The following is a 19,286-nucleotide window of genomic DNA, read 5'->3' as shown; positions in this document are numbered from 1 at the left end:
CTGCATTTTACCGTATTCAAATGGGACACATTTTACCCAAAAGGAGATGCTTGGAAGGAAAAATTATGACTTTTATAATGAAATAATACTCCAGAGTAGTTTGTGATTAACCGGAGCGGTACTTCTCCAGTTCGGTAGGGGGCGGTAATGCTGTACAATGCGTTAAAACACACAAACACGCACACGCACACGCACGTTCACGTCGGTTATCAACTGTCAAACGGCTTGAGCGTGATGCTCCTACAAAAATATTTTGGTGATTGTTAAATAATTCCGAAATAGACGATCTGAGGAATATTCGTCTATATCTGTAAACTATGGAAATACGGGTGCTATCGAGTTCGAATCGATAAGAGACCGCACGTGCTGATATCGGAGGGTTCAGGTGGATTTTACGAGCTGTGAATTATGAGCTGGTTCGGCAAAAACGCAGCGATCGGTCTCGGTGTCGGAGTGACGATCAGTACCGGTCTGATCGCGTTATTAATCATTAAAGAGACACTGAGGAGAAGAAACAAGCGCCTGTTGGTGCATGACACGAGCACCGGGCTACTGGACGACACAGGTATGACAAAAGCAATAACATTACCATAATAACTTGTATTACGAACCTGTTTAAAACCATAAACAAATACACGTATGTAGTGTGTTTTGGCATTCGGCAGGGTTTAATGCTGTTGTGACCAATATAACTCAGCAGATTATCAGAAAGTGAAAGTAAAAATTATTTTCTATGTTTATGTGTTCAGTAGATAGAGCAGCTCTCTCTGCCGCCGTGAGAGGTTTGCCCCCTGAACAGCAAATGGAGCTGAGGAAGACTCTGGATGATGTGATGAAGAGTGTGTCCAGTCTGCGTAATGAGATCGCCGAGCTGCGCGAGGGTCTGAGTGACATCACCACCACCATAGCTGAGGACGTAAAGTGGGTGAATGGATGTCTTGTTGTGTTCACTTTTATTTTCTGTGTCTCTTCTGTCTCATTCGACTGCCTTTGATGTCTTATCTCTGATGTTTCATTAAGTCTTTCTCATGTCTCCTCTGACTGTCTCTGATCTCATTTCTTGTCTAATCTGTGTCTCTTTCATCTCTGACTGTCACTGACACTCACATCTTCTTTTTGGTCTCATCTGACTGTTTCTGAGGTCTCATCTGACTGTCGCTGATGTCTCATTTAAGTCTCTCTCGTGTCTTATCTGATTGTCTCTGATGTCTCATCTGACTGTCTCAGCTGCCTCATGTCTTGTCTCAGCTGCCTCATGTCTTGTCTCAGCTATCACATGTCTTGTCTCATCTGACTGTCTCTGTTGTCTCCTCTGGCTGTCTCAGCTATCTCATCTGACGGCCGCTGATGTCTAATGTCTTGACTCTGATGTCTCATTTAAGTCTCTCTCATGTCTTATCTGATTGTCTGTGAGGTCTCATTTTTCATCTCATCAGACTGTCTCAACTATCTCATATCTTGTCTCTTCTGAGTCTCTTTCATGTCTCATCTGATTGTCTGTGATGTCTCATTTTTCATCTCATCAGACTGTCTCAACTATCTCATATCTTGTCTCTTCTGAGTCTCTTTCATGTCTCATCAGATTGTCCCAGCTTTCTTATCTGATTGTCTCTCATCTCCCATCTCTGATGTCTCATCTAATTCTCTCTCATGTCTCATCTCTTGTCTCTGATGTCTCATCTGACTGTTTTTGATGTCTCTTCTTTCGTCTCATCTGACTGTCCTGATGTCTCTTCTGACTGTCTCGGCTATCTCATGTCTTGTCTCACCAGAGCCTCTCTCCTTTCCCATCTGACTGCATAGGCTGACTCATCTCTTGTCTCTGATGTCCCTTCTAGTTCTCTCTCGTGTCTCATCTCTTGTCTCTGACGTCTCATCTGACTGTTTTTGATGTCTCTTCTTTCGTCTCGTCTGTCTCGGCTGTCTCATTTGACTGTCTGTCTCTGATGTCTCATCTAAGTCTCTCTTCTGTCTACTCTGGCTGTTTTTGATGTCTCATCTTTCATCTCATCTGACTGGCTCTGATGTCTCATATCTTGTCTGATCTCAGTCACTCTCCTGTCTTACCTGACTGTCTCTGCTTCCTCATCTCTCGTTCCATCTGAGTGTCAGTTTTAGTTTAATTATCGAATAATATGACACACATTGTTATGTTCATATTTCCTAAACAAATTGTGCAAAATCAGTGTGCATAAATTAAGAAAAACATATCTGGTCTTTTAAATCTGGTTATTATATTCAACCACATTTGAGTATATCTTCTAAGTCTTTCGTCACCTGAGTGTTACCTTCGTCTCATCTCAATCTCTCTTCTCAGGAAGACTCTGGAGGAGAGTCGGAGATCTAGACGAAGACGCCCGTTCCTGCCAAGGGAGCGTTCTGATTCCATGAGCTCCAGCTCCATTTATTTTACCGCCAGCGCAGGAGCCGCCAGTTTGTGTGACGACAGTGAATATGGGTATGTTACAGTATTAAACAGCTGTGTTTTAACACTGGCCGCCTTCGTATCAGGATGCTGTGTAGCTCTTGAGAGATGCTGATATATATATAATGCACACAGATACACCACGGCATACTCCAACGCTGAGTCTGACTACACTGACAGAGAGACGGATAAAGACGGTGAGGATGAGGGAGACTCCGATGAGGAGGAGAGCTGTGTCACGGTGCTCACACTGCGACAGGAAGATTCCCAGCCGGAGGACGAGGATGATGAAGATGTGGGAAAGATAGTGGACTCTTTGTTTGATGTTCCCAGCACTGAACTTGCCCTCCTCCTCGCCCAGTCTGATCTGCTGCATGCAGGGGATTCTGGGAAAAAAGCAGAGGGCTTCCAGTTGTTGACAGACAACAGACCACTGGTGAGTATTAACACTGGTGCATGAGAGAAAATTGAAGCTGATGTCTAGAGTACAGGGTGGGTGATGTTTAATGATAGACAGAGAGAGACATATTTAAATGTAATTTTATATTACATTATATGCTTTATTTGTGTGTGTGCTTGTGTTGACAGTATGATGATAATGTGGAGTTTGTGTGGCGATTGGCTCGTGCCTACAAAGACATGTGTGACACTACAGATAACAGAGAAGAAAAGAGAAACTACGCTGAACAAGGTGAGGTTTCTTAACACAGTATGGTATTTAAAGCTGCAATCCATAATTATGGATGGGTTAAAGTAAGCAAAAACTTACTCCATTGAGTATATGCATGAAGTCTTCAAAACTGTGTTTCTGAAAGGACATCAGCAACTTGATTTATGTTGAAACATTTATGTTGGAACATACAAAATATTTTTATGGAACATGATCTTTACTTAATAATTTTTATATTCAAAAACAATCTGTAATTTTGACCCATACAATGTATTGTTGGCTATTGCTACAAATATACTTGTGTGACTTATCGTCCAGGGTCACATATAATTTATATCAATTTGAGCAAGGGTTTTTTGTTTTGTTTAAACAATCCTTATAATATATGTCTTATAATATACTGTACTGACTTTTGACCGTTTCACCTTGAAGGTCATTATGAGGCAGAGGCGGCATTAAGAAGGAACGGACTGAGCGCAGAGTGTCACAAATGGTATAAAACCACCACACACAATCACACACTCGCTTCACTTCTACTGTATAAAATAATATCTCTTGCTCTCTTTCTCTCTCAGGTTTGCAGTCCTGGCACATGTGTCTTCATCAGAGAATGAGAGCATACATGGAAAAGTAAAAAGCAGTTGTGTAATGAAGGTAAGCGAGTCAGGTTTAAGAACACAGTGATCTATTAGTGCTGCAGAAAACCATAATTGACCTTCATTCATTTATTTGTAATGCTTTAATAGGTCTGTATGTTAATAACACTGTTTGTTTCTGGATGTTCTGCCAGGATCATTTGGACCGAGCCTTGGCTCTGCGTGATGATGATCCGATTTGTTTCTACCTGCTCGGTCGCTGGTGTTTACAGGTCAGTTTACTCCACTGAAACAGTGCTCTTCCCCAAAAATGTAACAATGCATCAGTTCTATGCCGGAGGAACGTAAGCACTGTGATTGGTCTGCTAGAGCTCCTCCTTCAGGTCAAAGAATCTGCAATATATAGTGTCGCATTTCATGGTGAATTTTTTGGTATGGGCCAAGTTGAGGTGCCATATTTATTAACTCAGGCTGTAACAAATGTTGCTGTCTATTTACTGGCATCAGTAGCTGTGTAACATTAAAGATTTGCGCATAACTTAGCGCTATTTTCTGAATTTCGACAAAAAATGATTGCGAAATGACAGTGTTTCCATTAACCTGTTATGCAACCAAAGTTCAGGATACTCCTATAAGATCATTCATTACCTTTTATCACACTGTGCAACATGGATCGTTTAAACTTACGACAAGCATGTAGACTGTACGATGATGACACTTATTGAATTGGGGCGCAACGTCATCAGCATGTGCTAGTGGAAAACAAATACCGGTACGCAGGTCGTAGCAGCAAACACACTGTGCGTTGATTATGCTGAATTTCTGACTATCGTAGGCTAACCCCATTTCTACCAACTGCGGAGCGGCTGCAGATCGGCTCCGCTGCGTTACGGTTCTGCCCTCCGCCGTCCGCAAATACCCACCAGTTCCGTATTTGTTGCAGAGCAGCTGCGTGCTGAAGTGACGAGGACCCATGAGGTCTCGCAAATTCACGTGATGATCGCGCGATATCTAGTTCTGTCTCCGCCCATTATGACGTTAAATTATGACGTTTTGCTGGACCAGCCCAGATCACAACATGAGATCTCGCGAATCTCGGGAAAAAGCCGTCTTTAAACCAATCTCACTGTACAACATAGGACCACCGATAAAGAGCCACGATCACAGAAATCGCGATGATTGTTTCACGATGGCAATCTTTCGTTTGGGACAGCCAAAAACCGTGCAGTGTATCCCGGGTGTTAAGATCATTACCTTATCACATCGTGCAACATGGATCGTTAAAACTTACTATAAGCGTGTACACTGTACGATGATGACACCTATTGAAACGATGGCTTCGATACACGTTAGCGCAACGTCATTAGCATGCGCTAGTAGTAAACAAATACGGTACACAGGTGAGCCACGGTCATGGAAATTGCCACGATTGTTTCACGATGGAAATCGTTCGTCTGGGACAGCCAAAAATCGTGCAGTGTATCCCAGACTTAAAACAGAATTTTCTTGTCTCGCGATAAGTCATTTTAAAAACCATGGCGACGGATGTGTTCGACTTCATACGGTGCTGCGCAGACTGACATGCGGATGACATCAAAATACTGCAAGAGCAACTCGAAAGGATACAGAGCAGTCAACTCCCGAATTATTTTGACATCCTGGAATTTTGATGTCATGCACTTCTCGGTTCTTGGGCTGTTTCTCAAAATGCATTCTTAAGTGATCTTGCGTCCTTGTGTTCTCGCTCTACGTCATCATTAACCGTCGAAGTTCAATTCCAATTCTCAAGAACGCAAGTTCAGAGGACGCATAAAAATACCCAGATGTGTTATTGATATCGAGGATGCATTGAGTGCAGACTTGCACGCTGAAATCGCTTTATGCCCCAGAAATCATTGCGGCAAAACAATGGCGGAGGTCAGGTGACCAACAGGAAGATCACACACATCTCAAGTCTCACAATTGTGTTCTGTGTTCTCGCGACCTTCTGAGATCGTTCTTCCAAGGTCGCCTGGCAAGAACGATCTCCACGAGAACGCAAGTCCGTTCTTTGCGTTCTTGGAATTGAGAAACAGCCATGGTGTCGAACACACCTCTTTTGTCTTTTCCTCCAACTAAACATATCGTGCCATATTTAAAGAATGATCATGTGACTTACGCAACTGTAAATGCAAAAAAAAGCTGTGTCCATTGCAGTTTTGTGAGAGATTCCTTTTTCAAATTGCCTGAAAAAACACCTCACACGAATGCAAAAACTTTTAAGCTAAATTACCCTTTTCTCCATTGGGTGCATTTTTAATTTGCACAATTGGAAGGGTAATGGAAACGCAGAATGTAAGTGTAGTGAAGTTTACAAAGCACAAAATCTTTTTCTTGTGTGTGTTTGTAGATGACTTCTCTAAGTTGGTTGGAAAAGAAAACTGCTGCTACAGTTTATAAAACTCCTCCCACGTCCTCGGTGAATGAAGCTTTGGAGAACTTTCTTAAGGTAGTATTGAGTTTATCATTTGTAGATCAACACCATTATATTTATTGCTTTTTTGTAATGCGTGTTTGGTTTGATATCTAGGCGGAAGAGTTAAATCCAGGCTCCTCCAAAACAGTGAGGCTTTATATTTCCAAGGTAAAGTGATCGTCCAAATTATAAGTTGATTCCTTTGTACTGTACTTTCACATGCATTTATTTATGACAAGGTTTATCAAAAAAAATTTGCTTTAAGATGTGTTGTATTGGATGGATTTGTTTTACAGTGTCATAAGGAGCTGGGAAACATCTCAGAGGCCAGAAATTGGGTCCAGTTAGCTTTAAGCACATCAACTGAAACAAATGAGGTAAATTATGTTGTCAATACAGCCAATCAGCATTTGACTTTTCTTGTTTTTATAGTCTTTATGAGTTTTTTTTATTTTTTAACAGGACATTGAAAATGCTGCTTTACAAGAAGAGCTAAAGGCTTTGATTGACAACACCGCTGACCTATCAACAAGCCGTTTGAATAATTAGGGTGAAGCCTAATAAATTATCCTCCTGTCCTGTAGATTTCACCTGATATTTGCTTGATTTAACATTGTAGTTTGTTACAAGCAGCATTTGCAATGGGTGTGCATTGTTAAAATATATATTTTTCATGCAGTAACTTGTTACATTTTACTACTATAATGTGAAAATGTTATCCATATCTCTACTTCCTACTCAAAACACTGCATTTCATTCCCATGTTAAAAAAAGTAACATTGAAATCATTCCTATTTTTTTATTTAAACATGCTTATTTAAATATTTTAAATGTAATTCAAACAACTACTTGCTCTTTTGTTCTTGTTTGATTTGATGCGTGATGACGAAGTGAATCCCTAAAATATGACAATAAAATACCACACATCTCAAATTTTTGCTTGTTTTTCATTATTTTAATGCCACTGCTCTTAACTAAAGATATAAGTTAAATGTTTTTAGTAAAGTTTAACAATAAAAACGCTTTAATTCTGTGTAGTTTATGTACATCAGCTCAAACAAATACAACAAAAACATGTAAATAACACACACAAAAAAACAGGTTTGACACCACAGCAGAGCGAATGACTACACAAAATGACACTAGCTCAAATAATTCAACACCGATCGGACAATTCAGCTCTTGCAGATTTGTAAATGAAGAGCCCGTCACAATGCGTTTGATATTACGGCAGTATCTTACAAAAGCCGCTCTTCTGTACAGTGTTTCAGTTTCACTCTCTATTCAAAACCATTAGGTCACATTTACATAAACATATCATTTCAGTCTCTTCTCCAGCTTCCACATAGCCATAAAGGTTTCCTGTTTAGTAAAACCTTTAGGAGTAAAGGCATCATTTCTCAGTCTTTGGCATCACCTACTCCATCTGCGTTGATGGCGAACATGGCCTCTGCCTCGGGCAAACACGGAGAGTCATAAATCTTACAGATCCTCGTCTCTCCTCGACCCTTTCGCAGATATAATCTACAACACAGACAGACAGGGGTTAAAGATTATTATGCTTAATATACCTCGAATACAAGACAATGATGAACTTTTACCTAGTAGTCGAAGCATGTGCCAAAATGTTTCCACCAATCGGCTTCTTCGGATCGGCAGAAAACATAGCCGCTCCATCCACCTGCGCTACCACCTGGTTAGTGATGACGACAGCCACGCCAAACTACCAAAACAAGAGTTGACAATTTTTTTCCCATCAGCAACACATACAGGACACATAGTTAACCTCTTCATGAGAAATCACCTCTCAGCTAAGCATCAGATTAATGGTTTCTGCAATAAATAACAGCACAATATGAAAAGCAACAACTGTAAAATGCAACATTTTAATTTAGTTTTTCACCTCATCAGCAAGACGGAGCAGCATGCGAAGAAATCGCCCCAGATGCCCCTGGCGGGCAGACAGCTCTCCTCGCCCAGAATAATCTGTTCTGTAAAGTGCGGTGGCACTGTCCACTATCAGCAAAGCGTATCTTGAAAAAGATTTACACACATAAATAGGGCTGTCACAATAACCGTCTCATCGCGATGATTTCAGATCAACGCAATGATTGCACATCTTTCTAAAAAACACAAGGGGGAGCTGCAGCGCCTGTATAAACAAGACAATATCAGATTACTTTTAAATGTGTGTTATGTGAATTAATATTTACTGCCAGGTAAACATTTGCAAAAGATTTAATTTAAATAAATCACAACAATGTATGACAATTATTTCATAAACAAACAAAAAAAGTATGAGAATTAAATGTCAAAGCAGTAAAACAGGCAATTAATCGTCATAATCATTACAATTAAATTAACTGTCAGCCAAATTTCATAATCGTGACTTCCCTACATATAAACATGACAAACAAATTCAGTGTTTTTCAATCCCAGTTTTAGTTAAATAAAACTAAACTAAAGCCCAAGATTGTTTTGAAGACTATTGGCAATGTCCATGTGTGCATTACCTGGATTCAGTCATCATAGCAGATGCCTGATACAGCAGCTGCGTTTGATGGTCTGTGTTGAAGGCTCTAGCGTACGCCACATTATCCAGCACATCACTGCCCACCAACCCATACCTGATCCAACACAAGCACAAAGGAAAACTCACACCACGCACACCAGAGAGAGAGACTGAGGAGTGTTTATAAAGCTGCTCTGACCTCTCAGCCACAGCCAGGAGTCTCTCCGGACGAAACGTTCCCTCTGTGTCGATGTACATGGCTTTTCCCTCCCCTCCACCCTGATCGATAGGCAACTAAAAAAAAACACAAACACGACAAATGCAGGAGTCGCTTTGGATAAAAGCATCTGCCAAATGCATAAAAGTAAATGTAGGAGTGTTACCTGACAGGTGACAGCCAACGTGTGGCACAGCTGTGTCTTTCCTGTACGAAACTCTCCAAACATCTCTGTGATGGATCCGGTTTCAATTCCTCCTGCAGGACACAGACAGATGAGATTCAATCAGCATTTACTTTATAAACTCATAAACTGACTCTCATTCGTACCCTGTAGGAGCTTATCCAGTTCCTTGGATCCAGTAGAGATCTGGATAATTTCAGCTCTACGTTGGTGGAACTCCGTGGCTGTTGTAAATCCCATAGGAACCATTTTAGCGGCCTCTGTCTGTTTGATAAAAATAAAGTGTGTTAATTCAGTGCTTAAAGCTCACATAACACACACCGTTTCTGCTCATCTCATGTTAATCTTCAGTACCTATAGAGTAGTGTTACATCCTTCATATCTCTAAAGGGTCTTTAGTTTTAGCAGATTTATAAAAGACAACTTGGCTGTTTCCAAAAAAGCACAAGATCCCGGAGGCGTCCAGCGGGAGGAGCGAGTCACGAGCAAGCAACACACACAAAACATTATCCCACTATCTCTGGATAACTTATGATTTACTACATGTTCATGTCGTTTACATTATATGTACTTAAGCACCGATGGCCAATAAAACACAGACATTTGACTCAGTTTTACTTACAGCCTGCGACTCATGACCTGGTTGGGACGGCCCCATTTCAATGAAATCCAGCGTTAAACAAACACACACGCTACCCCGGATAAACAAACTATATCCATTGTTTCCTTAAGGCTGGCTTACTTGGAAAGCTGAACAAGGCTTTCTTCTCCATACATCCCAAAAACACACATATTTTTCGTGCCATTGTTGAGTCTTGATATAAAACAGTAATGCCTGTGACCTGTGACTTCCACTCAAAGGAACAATGCTAATGAGTGTCCTCGTTTTTACAGTGATTGACGTGTGGGTGTGGTTTTCTGGGGGAAGTGACCATAAAAGGAATCTGGGGTCACGGATACATAACGGGTACCCATGTTCGAAAAAAAAAACCGTGTAGGAAAGAGGAGGCGTAAGTTTTGGCCCAGAAATACATTTTTGACACTTTGCATTTGTTTACCATGAGGATTACAACTTTTAAGCTGTGTTAATAAGTCAGAATTAACCTTCTCCACTTTAACAATTTTTTGGTTTGTGTCACAAATGCCCTGAACTAAGGTTGGATACTTGAGATCAAAGGTTTGTTTGAATCACTTGGACAGTAATATTGATGCGTGTCTTTACAAACAGCACTAATGTGATCTCACCAGGATCTTGTCAGCTTTGGCTTCACTGATTCCCTTGATGTTCAGCAGTTCTTTCTTGGGTGCGTACACCACGGCCTCAACAGTGTGAAAGCCAGCATCCTCCAGCTTCTTGATATCACTGCTACTGATGCCAGATTGCTGTGGGATGACATTAATCACATCTTCATCATCATCATCAAACACAGAGTAAGTTTATGTGACTGTGTGTTTCGACAGTCGTACCTCCAGACGGGCGACAGGCTGTGGTCCAAAGTTTTCCTCCTCTTCAACCTCTGTTTCCACCTCCACCCGGGTTGCATTTCTCATAGCCATAATCTATTGCTTTAAAAAACATTACATATTTAAAATTCAAGATGTAGATAAAATGTTAAATTGTCTCGGATTTGTGTGAGTCTCCTTTAAGTAAAAGTATCAGCTTAATGAATGTGTAAATGTAAAACCACACCTCAACACATATGTGTACATGTATACAGTAAATATGCAAATTCATACAACATTTCCTTTACCTTACATATAGCCTTTGCTTTTCTAGGAAAGTTTCTTGGTAACGTATTTAAAGGTTTTGCATGAATGTGGTTTCCCTGTCCATGACACACAAATGAGCAAAAAAGTCACATCATGTTCATACTTTAATCCCAGTCAATACTACACGATGGTACTTTTGTAGTAGCAATCAAAACTAGCAAATGACTTTAAATAACAAAATAATACTACTAAATGCTTTGGCAACTAAAGACAGTAAACATAGTTCGTGTTGTGATGACATAACATAACAAGTTTGCTAATGTGTTACAAACGACACAGACAAATCTCATTAAACACTTTTACACACAACAATCAAATATAATATTACACCAAAATATACCTTCAATCAATACGATTCGTTAATTTAATCTTTAATAACGCGTTTATTGTTTTTGTCACTCACCCGCTTAGCTGCCTGCAGCTCTCGCTTAACTTTCCCGCGTGCCGCCGTCAAGCCACGTAACCGACGTCATGACGACTTCACGTCTCTGACGTAACTACTTCAAAGCGCTGTGGACAACTTTTATTTTGCTTTATTTTATTATGTATTAAAATGTTGTGTTTAAACAAAAAAGCCTTTTAAATGATTTATGAAAACATGTTTAATTATATTTTATTAATGTTTATAAAGACACCAGGACGTGGGTTCCATTCACCGAAATAAACAAAAATATATTGATAAACATGATATGAACTGTGACCCTTTCTGTGAAGTCCTAGATACAGTTTAATATCTTTTTAAGTTTAATAAAGCAATAAAGTTTGATTTGATTTACATTGCTTATAAATCATTGATCTTAGTCAATATTAAATATATCAAGGTTCTATTTTTAAAGAATTGTCTTTATATTATGTAGGATGATTTTATGTGTAAAAAAATAGTAAATCATATATATATATAGGCTGTGTTTTCACAGACTGGATCAATATGTTAACAGTTAAATAAATTCAAAAAGATTGCAAACAATAATGATAATTATTAATAATAATTGTATGGTTAAAAACAACAGTGATACCATTTAATGTAAACAAAATCAGAAAATACAACAGAAAGGTGAATAGACAAACAATAAAATTGATATAAAACATTAGCTTACAGCTGTTTTGCCCAACATTACATATAAGAGTAACATATATTTTACCTAGAAAGATAAATTAGCTGTAGCTAAAAATATACATTTTAAAAATATATGTGTTTCAATAACATAATACAGAGTAAAAAGAAAAATATAACACAGCTCTACAATACAAGTAAATTATATATAGTAACTTATCTAAACTCTTTCTACCTAAACAACATTATTATACAGCTAACTCTAACTCTCTTATACAGCACTAACTAAATGTGGCAATCTAGTTAGGTTTCATATGGATTTTCTGTTCTGGTGTCCTCACTTGTTATCACGCTTGTTTCTGCGGGTTCAGGATCTCCAAAGAGGCTGGTCGATTTGATGTAATATATGAATAAGAAGAATCCTACAGGAAAAACAGGATAAAAATCTTTGACATGGACTTTATGCATGTAAAAAGTGACTTCAGTTGGGTTTTCACAGACTTGGTCACATTTTGTTTACTGAAATTATTAAGCAAACATATGCTGAGAAAGTCTCTCACCTTGAAAGGAGTTCAGGATGGTGAATATGTAGTACGAAGGCAAGCGCATAGCTCCATAACTGAAGAAGCTGAAGCTCCAGGTAAGTCCCAGCAGACAGCAGAGACCCATGATGGTGGTTATGTCAGAAGAGCCGGTTTTCGGGCGTTTGGCCTTCTCCATCTTTTGCCATCTCTTGCTCCTAAACAGGCAGAGCCATCGCAGAACCACAATGAAGGTGCTGAACGTGAAGACGAAAACAAAGGAGTAATAACCGATGTTCACCACGTAGTGGACGGTGTTGTCTAAAATCCAGCACCTGCGGGGAGAACAGTGAGAAAAGTCAAAGGAAACAGCACTCTTGAACTGTTTTTCCCAGTTTACACAGTATCTGAGTCAGACTTACATTGTGGCGTTGTTGCTTGTGTCGGTCTCTATGGTCTTCTCACCATATTTGCCAAGGAAGTAAATGATAGTCACTATAATAGCAGGAGGAACTTGAAAACAAAAAAGAAGAATACGTTTGTTTCGTATTGTATTGTGTATACAGTATTGTTTGTCTTTATTGTCCACCAAGCTGGAAAATGTGTCTTTGACTCATTATTACATTAAAGTTCAGTTCTTGCCGATTATGACAATACCAAGGTTTGTCCTAACCTCTAATTTAAGTATATGAGCAATAATGACAATAATGTTTGTCCTAGCAAACAAGACTTATACTAATAAAACATAAACCGTCCACATCCTTAAGTATGCATAAATGAACTCACCCCATCCAACAACAGATATCTTTAAGATGTAATCCTGGATGCGAACCGTGTGTTTGGCCATTTGCAGACAGAGATGAAAAGCCTCCACGGCAAACCAGGTGAAGCTGGCCAACATGCAGTAGTGCATAAACCCAGCAATGATCCGACAGCCGATTGTGTTCTTCATGCCTGCGACATATTCATTGGACAGGAAAGCCAGATTCAGCAGGAACAGTGCCACAAAGAGATTTATTAACACGTGGACTGAATCACTGGCCTTCGCTTTCCTGAAAAGTAAAAAATGAAATAACATTGAAACCAGTTTTGGATGGTTGCACCAATGAGAAGTGGTTTATTAGTTGCACTAAACTTTAAGGGGCAGTTTCCCGAACAGGTTTTAGATTAATCAAGACTAAACCAAAACTAGGCCTTGGTTGGTTATATTAGGACATTGAAGTAGTTTTTACAAGCATACCTGCGCATTTTGAGACAAAACAATGGCACTGATGTATGTTAAGATATGTCAGTACAAAATGTTTTATTGATTTAGGCAGCTCAAACATGCATTTTAGTTTGGGACTGGGAAACCACCCCTAAATCTCATGTAGGTGTTTTGAAGTGTAGCACCATTATTGAGATCATATACATAACATCTGATGTTGTTTCTTTTCTGCTCATTCGTGACAAGTGTCTCACCTTAAGAGGAAGTGCATGAAGAGGCCGACGCCCAGGAAGAACATGGACAGGCCACAGCCGATATAGGTGATGTAGGAGAGAGTGACGAGGTCTTGGTAAGGTATAGGATCTGCAGGACTCTATATTAACACAGTGTACATTTATTTGTCTGGATATCTTTAATTTTTGAAGTGTAAATGTGTTTACTAAAAATATAAAAAATTGCATTTTGACTTCAAAATTCATAAATGTTGTGTTCATCTGTAAAGACTATCTTGTTTGGACAAAACGTGTAGGTGTCATAAACTTTGTTATTTTTTGCAGTAATCTATGGAAAAATGATTATTTCTCTCATTGCATTGTTGCGTAAAAGCTCATGGATTCGAACCATGATTTGAACCCAGGAAACACACATACTGATAAAAATATATATAAGGCTACATTGTAATGCACTGTAAAGGCTTTGAAATAAAGCATCTGTGAAAGTTTAAAATGTAAATCTAGCATGGAAATAGTTTGGTATGGAAATGAACATTACCTACAAAACCTACCATAAGCACAGCGAAGAAAGTCAAGTGAGTACATGAACACTGTATCTTGTTTTCAACAGTAGAAGTATTACAGCCATCTGTGGTCCAGTTTGGTTTATTTCCTGATGAGATGAGGGTTAGTTTACAGACCATGAATTAAAGAAAAATAATAAATACAATATGATTAATTACGAATTAGTAAGCAGAATTTAAAATTCCATTTTGTTCAGTTGCTGTCTAAGATGAACACACGTTTATTAAAGAGTTTAGAGTATTACTCAACAAATACATTTACCCTACACTGTTATTTTATTTTACATCAAAATATTTGAATGTAGGGATGGACAGATTATATTTTGGGATTATTTTTTTTTATCATTAAACAGATTTACAATCAAAAACCTTTAGTGCATAGAAATGCATGATAAATATATTACAGAGAAGAGGTTTAGATAGAGTCTAAATACACTTTATACACACCACTGTAAAAAAATGCAGCATTTTTGTCAAATCAACATATGTTTTAATATTACTTTATCTTACAAATTACGTTAAACAATTTCAACTTGATTTTATAAATAATGTCAACTCCTCACAAGCAAAAATAGTAGGTTGAATTGACTAAACTGAAAATTTAGGCAAAAGATTTTTTTACAGTGCATGCCTTGCACTCTAAAAACAAACGGTGCCAAACAGCACCAAAAGTGGCTCCTTGCTCGCAATCATAGAAGAACTGTTTTTAGTGCTATATAGCACCAGCAAAGCACCCGTGAAGAACCTGTGCAGAACCACATAGTGCCACGCAGAACCATATTTGGTGCTATAGTGGTGCTACATGGCCCCCATATGGCTATACACAGGTGCCTCACCGGTGCTACATAGCACCAAAAACGGTTCCTCCATGACTACAAGCAAAGAACCATTTTTGGTGCTAGCACCGTTTGTTTTTAGAGTGCAAGGCATGCACTGTAAAAAAATCTTTTGCCTAAATTTTCAGTTTAGTCAATTCAACCTACTATTTTTGCTTGTGAAAAGTTGACATTACTTATACAATCAAGTTTAAATTGTTTAATGTAATTTGTAAGTTCAAGTAATATTAAAACATATTTTGATTTGACAAAAATGCTGCATTTTTTACAGTGTAGTGATGGATTGCTGTAACTAAACATAACTAAAGAAAATTCAACTTGATTTAATAAGTTACAGCTACTCATCAATTGTGAAGATCTAAATACATATAAGTATAACAGACCATTTCCATCCCATGATACACAAAGAGGAATCTGATTCTGCAGAGAGAGGAGAAAAATAAATTACTCTTAAAAATAAAGCGGCTTTATGAGGCCATCGAAGAACCATTTTTGGTTGAATGGTTCCATAAAGAAACTTTAATATCTGAAGAACCTTTCTGTTTAAAAAAGGTTATTTTTGTGAAAAAAGTTCTTTAAATTATAAAGGTAGGAAATCTTCTATGGCATTGGTGTCAAGAACCACTATTTTTAAGAGTGTTTAGTAAATTGTGTAGCGCATTGTTTCCATTTTTATGGTATGGATCAGAAAAATATGTTTTTAAAAACATTAGATTCTGGTCAAAAGTGAAAGTTAACTTGATAGTGTCATTTAGATTGGAAATTTTTGTCCCCATTTCGATTGCATAAACTTCATCATTCAAATACGTGTCGTTCTCATCCTAAAAGAAATGGAAAATGAAAGATTATAAGTAATTGCAGAATATAGGACTGGTTGAATGAAATGTTTCTTATTAAATAAAAATGTATAATTAGATGTTGATGTGTATTTATTTATTATAAAACTGAAACTATTAAAAAAAAATGTTTGCATGAGTTTGTCCTCTTGCATTACTGTTTAAAAATAATGGTCAAACCATTGATAAAATGACAAAAGAACATTTTTATGCAAGTTCATAGTTTAGATTTATTTTGGCCATTTTTTATATCACAACATAATTCCAGTATAGTTACATTTGTATTATTCCATAGTTTTAATAAGTTTACTATTATTCTAAAATGTAGAAAATATAAAAAATAAAGAATGAGAAAGTGTTTTTAAATTGTATTGAATACAAAAAAGCTGGATATTTGTTCATACCTGGGTCATGTTAGGAAATCGAAACACAGCCAGAAAAGACGTGCCATTGGTTTGATTGAATGCTTTCTCAGTGGCTTCTTTTGGAATAGTGAAAGAACAGGGGAAACTTGCCATTGCGTTTGGATCATCTAAAATCTGCAAACATTACCATTTCAACACTGTAATATGATGCACTGGCAACGTGATGAATTAATATTATTGAGATAAACACAATAATTCAGCCTTTATTTGAATAAAATGGAGTTGCACTTGTTGTTACAATAAAGGATGATTTCTTTGTTATTGTAGAAAAATATAAAAAGGAACGCAATATAATATTATAAGAGATACATATTAAAAGCAAATATGATCAACTTCTCGTTTGTTCAGACTGAAGTGATTGATCTACTTACAGTAACACCAGTTTTTGGAGTGTAGACAAGGGCCGATGTTGTGACATCTGTCTCATCTTGAATTTTCTTCAAAACACCCTGAACATTACCCATAGACACAGATACAACTGTCTCATTCCCCATCAGAGACACAATGCTGGACATGCTTTTCATGGTCTCACTGTAGAAAAAAAGGGAAAAAATATTATTTAATTATGAATTCATTTATTATACATTTATTATCACTTGCTCCACAACTATTTCACTCCATTTACGTAATGTTACTTGATATAATACTAATGCTCTACCATCGGTTTTCACATTACTTTGTACTGATATCAATGACAAAAGTTAGCCATTTAAGTTAATGTGTTTCTCACAAACTTAAAGATGTTGGATAAAACTGTGCACTACTTTAAATATGGGACAATGCAATGCTCCATGGCTGCTCTCGCACTTTCAGCTTAAGAAACCAAAAACTTGTTATGGTAAAGTTAATCTGAGGTGTAATTGTTGGTATTAAACGTGACCCTGGACCACAAAGCCAGTAAAAATGTTTTTAAAAAATTAAAAACATTATGTAAATATCATGCTCCATGTAGGTCTTTTGTACTGTAAATATATCAAAAAAGTATTTATATTATGTATCAATGTATTACACAGACTGACACGCGCAGCAGCACACAAACATTTAAATATGAAAAATTAAAGGATTGAAATGTAAAATATTATTATTTTGTCTCTTGGACACAAATGAGTAAAGTTTTCAGGAGTTTAGAAGGCATGAAGAGCGGTTTTACATGTACCCTGGTAGATGATTTTGCTTTTTTGTTTTTGAAAAAATTATCTTTTACATTGACAACTCATTTAAATGTTACATTAATGTGCTCAGCTGTCATGTCTCTGATTGGCTGTAATGGTAAACACTGCAAAAACAGTGAATAAAAACCTTTGATGCAACGTAAGTAATGCTGTAATCATATTTCAATTGAATTGCACTGAGCATACATAAAAAAATGATAGCCTATAAAAACAAAAAAATTTGTGCAAACCGAATTTGTGAATCATTTTTGACATCAGAGTCAGAGCCCATGTGATCCGAACCCGCTCTAGGGGTGAATCTAGATATGAACTTTAAGCAATGGACTTTGAACCATCATCTTTGAACACAGTTTTTTTGTGATAGCTATTTTGAAAGTGTAGCAAGCTTTCTGATGATATTATTTATTTGATCAGATAACAAAACGCACCACCGGGGACAATGATGGCACCATGTTTTTGCGTCTGATAGGGCCAAATTAATGAATCATTTATTGCATCCAGAATTATGGATGTGATTAAAACAGTGAAAATATATTGTATATCGGCCAAATATTGTCATATCCAAACCATACAACAATGGAAAGCTTAGAATATTTATTCAGCTTTCAGATGATGTATAAAACTCAATTTCAAAATTACCCTTATGGCTGGTTATGTGTTCCAGGGTCACAAATATGTTGTTAAATTGTGATTTTAGCATGCTATTTAGGAGATATCTGTCTTTGCCCCTTTAAAGTAGACAGGACTTTAGCTTTGCATAATAACTCCCAGAAGACATTGCAAACATGCCCACCCTATAGTGTTTTGACTTTCCTAAAGGACACTAGCCTATTCTAATGATGTTCAATGACTTATTTCAATTGAATTAGCTCACATTTAGAAAAGGTAATTATATTAAATTTAGACTATAAATAGGAAAGTAGGACTGACTCTAGGTCAGTCACAGAATAATCATATATAAATGCAGATAGCATATGCCTAAATACAGATAGCTACATGTCTTCTATACTTTTACTACATATAGAACAGAACAGGGTTAACATTCACCAAACTTGACATTTCAAGCAATTCATAATGAAAACTCAGCTAAACATCACCAAATAGAGCTATTGGTAAATGTGCACTTACACAGCTGCTTTGGCATCTTGTGCTGAATTATTTGATGGTATTGAAATTTTGCTCAAATTTACAGTAGGACTTCCACACTTAGAACAATCAGACGGGATATGTATAATGTTTGTATTTTCGCTGCCTGCAGTAAAAAACAAATAAACATAAATATCACAAAAGAAATAGAAAATTTAAAAGATGTCAAATAAATGTTTAATCTGTTTTGAGAAAATCTATTTTTTATCACTTACTGTTGCAGTTCGGTGAATATGGTGCGTTAGAACATGTCTTATTTGGATTCAGGCAGGTTATAGTACAATCTAACATACACAGCACAACAGAACAATATTACAAGCTATAAACAACATTTAAGAAGTTAATCAATCCATAGTGAGATCCAGATTCTCTAGTTTTCGGTGACAGCTGAAAAAATTTTGCTATACATCTTAAAACGGTTGTGTTAAAACAACACATTTTGTGTCTAGTGAAGGACAACACAT

General features: G+C 37.3%; 3 protein-coding genes across 7 annotated transcripts; 1 reads left to right on the top strand and 2 right to left on the bottom strand.

Annotated features, from left to right (window-relative positions):
* The first annotated feature begins 159 nt into the window (after positions 1-159).
* Positions 160-7,079, top strand: rmdn3 (regulator of microtubule dynamics 3). 2 transcript variants are annotated; one of them, XM_055186924.2, is made up of 12 exons: positions 160-565; positions 753-921; positions 2,318-2,458; positions 2,561-2,861; positions 3,014-3,116; positions 3,528-3,588; positions 3,671-3,749; positions 3,886-3,963; positions 6,081-6,179; positions 6,261-6,314; positions 6,443-6,523; positions 6,609-7,079. In XM_055186924.2, exons 1-12 carry the CDS (start codon positions 409-411, stop codon positions 6,693-6,695), a joined length of 1,410 nt encoding a protein of 469 aa, XP_055042899.2. In that variant the 5' UTR covers positions 160-408; the 3' UTR covers positions 6,696-7,079. The 2 variants fall into 2 exon arrangements, with proteins under 2 accessions (XP_055042899.2, XP_055042898.2); XM_055186923.2 differs by having other exon boundaries at positions 162-565; positions 750-921.
* Positions 7,080-11,373, bottom strand: rad51 (RAD51 recombinase). Of its 4 annotated transcripts, XM_073856387.1 has the most exons (11): positions 11,233-11,278; positions 10,811-10,885; positions 10,527-10,625; positions 10,305-10,442; positions 9,206-9,323; positions 9,042-9,133; positions 8,858-8,952; positions 8,660-8,773; positions 8,050-8,179; positions 7,748-7,869; positions 7,080-7,670 (listed from the first exon to the last, which is right to left on the bottom strand). In XM_073856387.1, the coding sequence occupies exons 3-11, from the start codon at positions 10,614-10,616 to the stop codon at positions 7,547-7,549; spliced, it is 1,023 nt and encodes a 340-aa protein (XP_073712488.1). In that variant the 5' UTR covers positions 10,617-10,625; positions 10,811-10,885; positions 11,233-11,278; the 3' UTR covers positions 7,080-7,546. The 4 variants fall into 4 exon arrangements, with proteins under 4 accessions (XP_073712488.1, XP_055042910.1, XP_055042912.1 ...); XM_055186935.2 differs by lacking the exon at positions 10,811-10,885 and having other exon boundaries at positions 11,233-11,373; XM_055186937.2 differs by lacking the exon at positions 10,811-10,885 and having other exon boundaries at positions 10,527-10,619; positions 11,233-11,267.
* A 384-nt stretch (positions 11,374-11,757) lies between these two features.
* Positions 11,758-15,679, bottom strand: adgrg11 (adhesion G protein-coupled receptor G11). Its single transcript, XM_073856388.1, has 7 exons — positions 15,627-15,679; positions 14,396-14,496; positions 13,866-13,984; positions 13,191-13,456; positions 12,827-12,917; positions 12,444-12,739; positions 11,758-12,305 (listed from the first exon to the last, which is right to left on the bottom strand). The coding sequence occupies exons 2-7, from the start codon at positions 14,396-14,398 to the stop codon at positions 12,187-12,189; spliced, it is 894 nt and encodes a 297-aa protein (XP_073712489.1). The 5' UTR covers positions 14,399-14,496; positions 15,627-15,679; the 3' UTR covers positions 11,758-12,186.
* Between the last annotated feature and the right edge of the window lie 3,607 nt (positions 15,680-19,286).

The sequence above is a fragment of the Misgurnus anguillicaudatus genome, chromosome 18, assembly GCF_027580225.2.
Source record: "Misgurnus anguillicaudatus chromosome 18, ASM2758022v2, whole genome shotgun sequence".
Classification (NCBI taxonomy): Eukaryota; Metazoa; Chordata; class Actinopteri; order Cypriniformes; family Cobitidae; genus Misgurnus; species Misgurnus anguillicaudatus.
The sequence above is the reverse complement of the archived record's forward strand: the minus strand, read 5'-3'. Positions and strand labels throughout refer to the sequence as shown.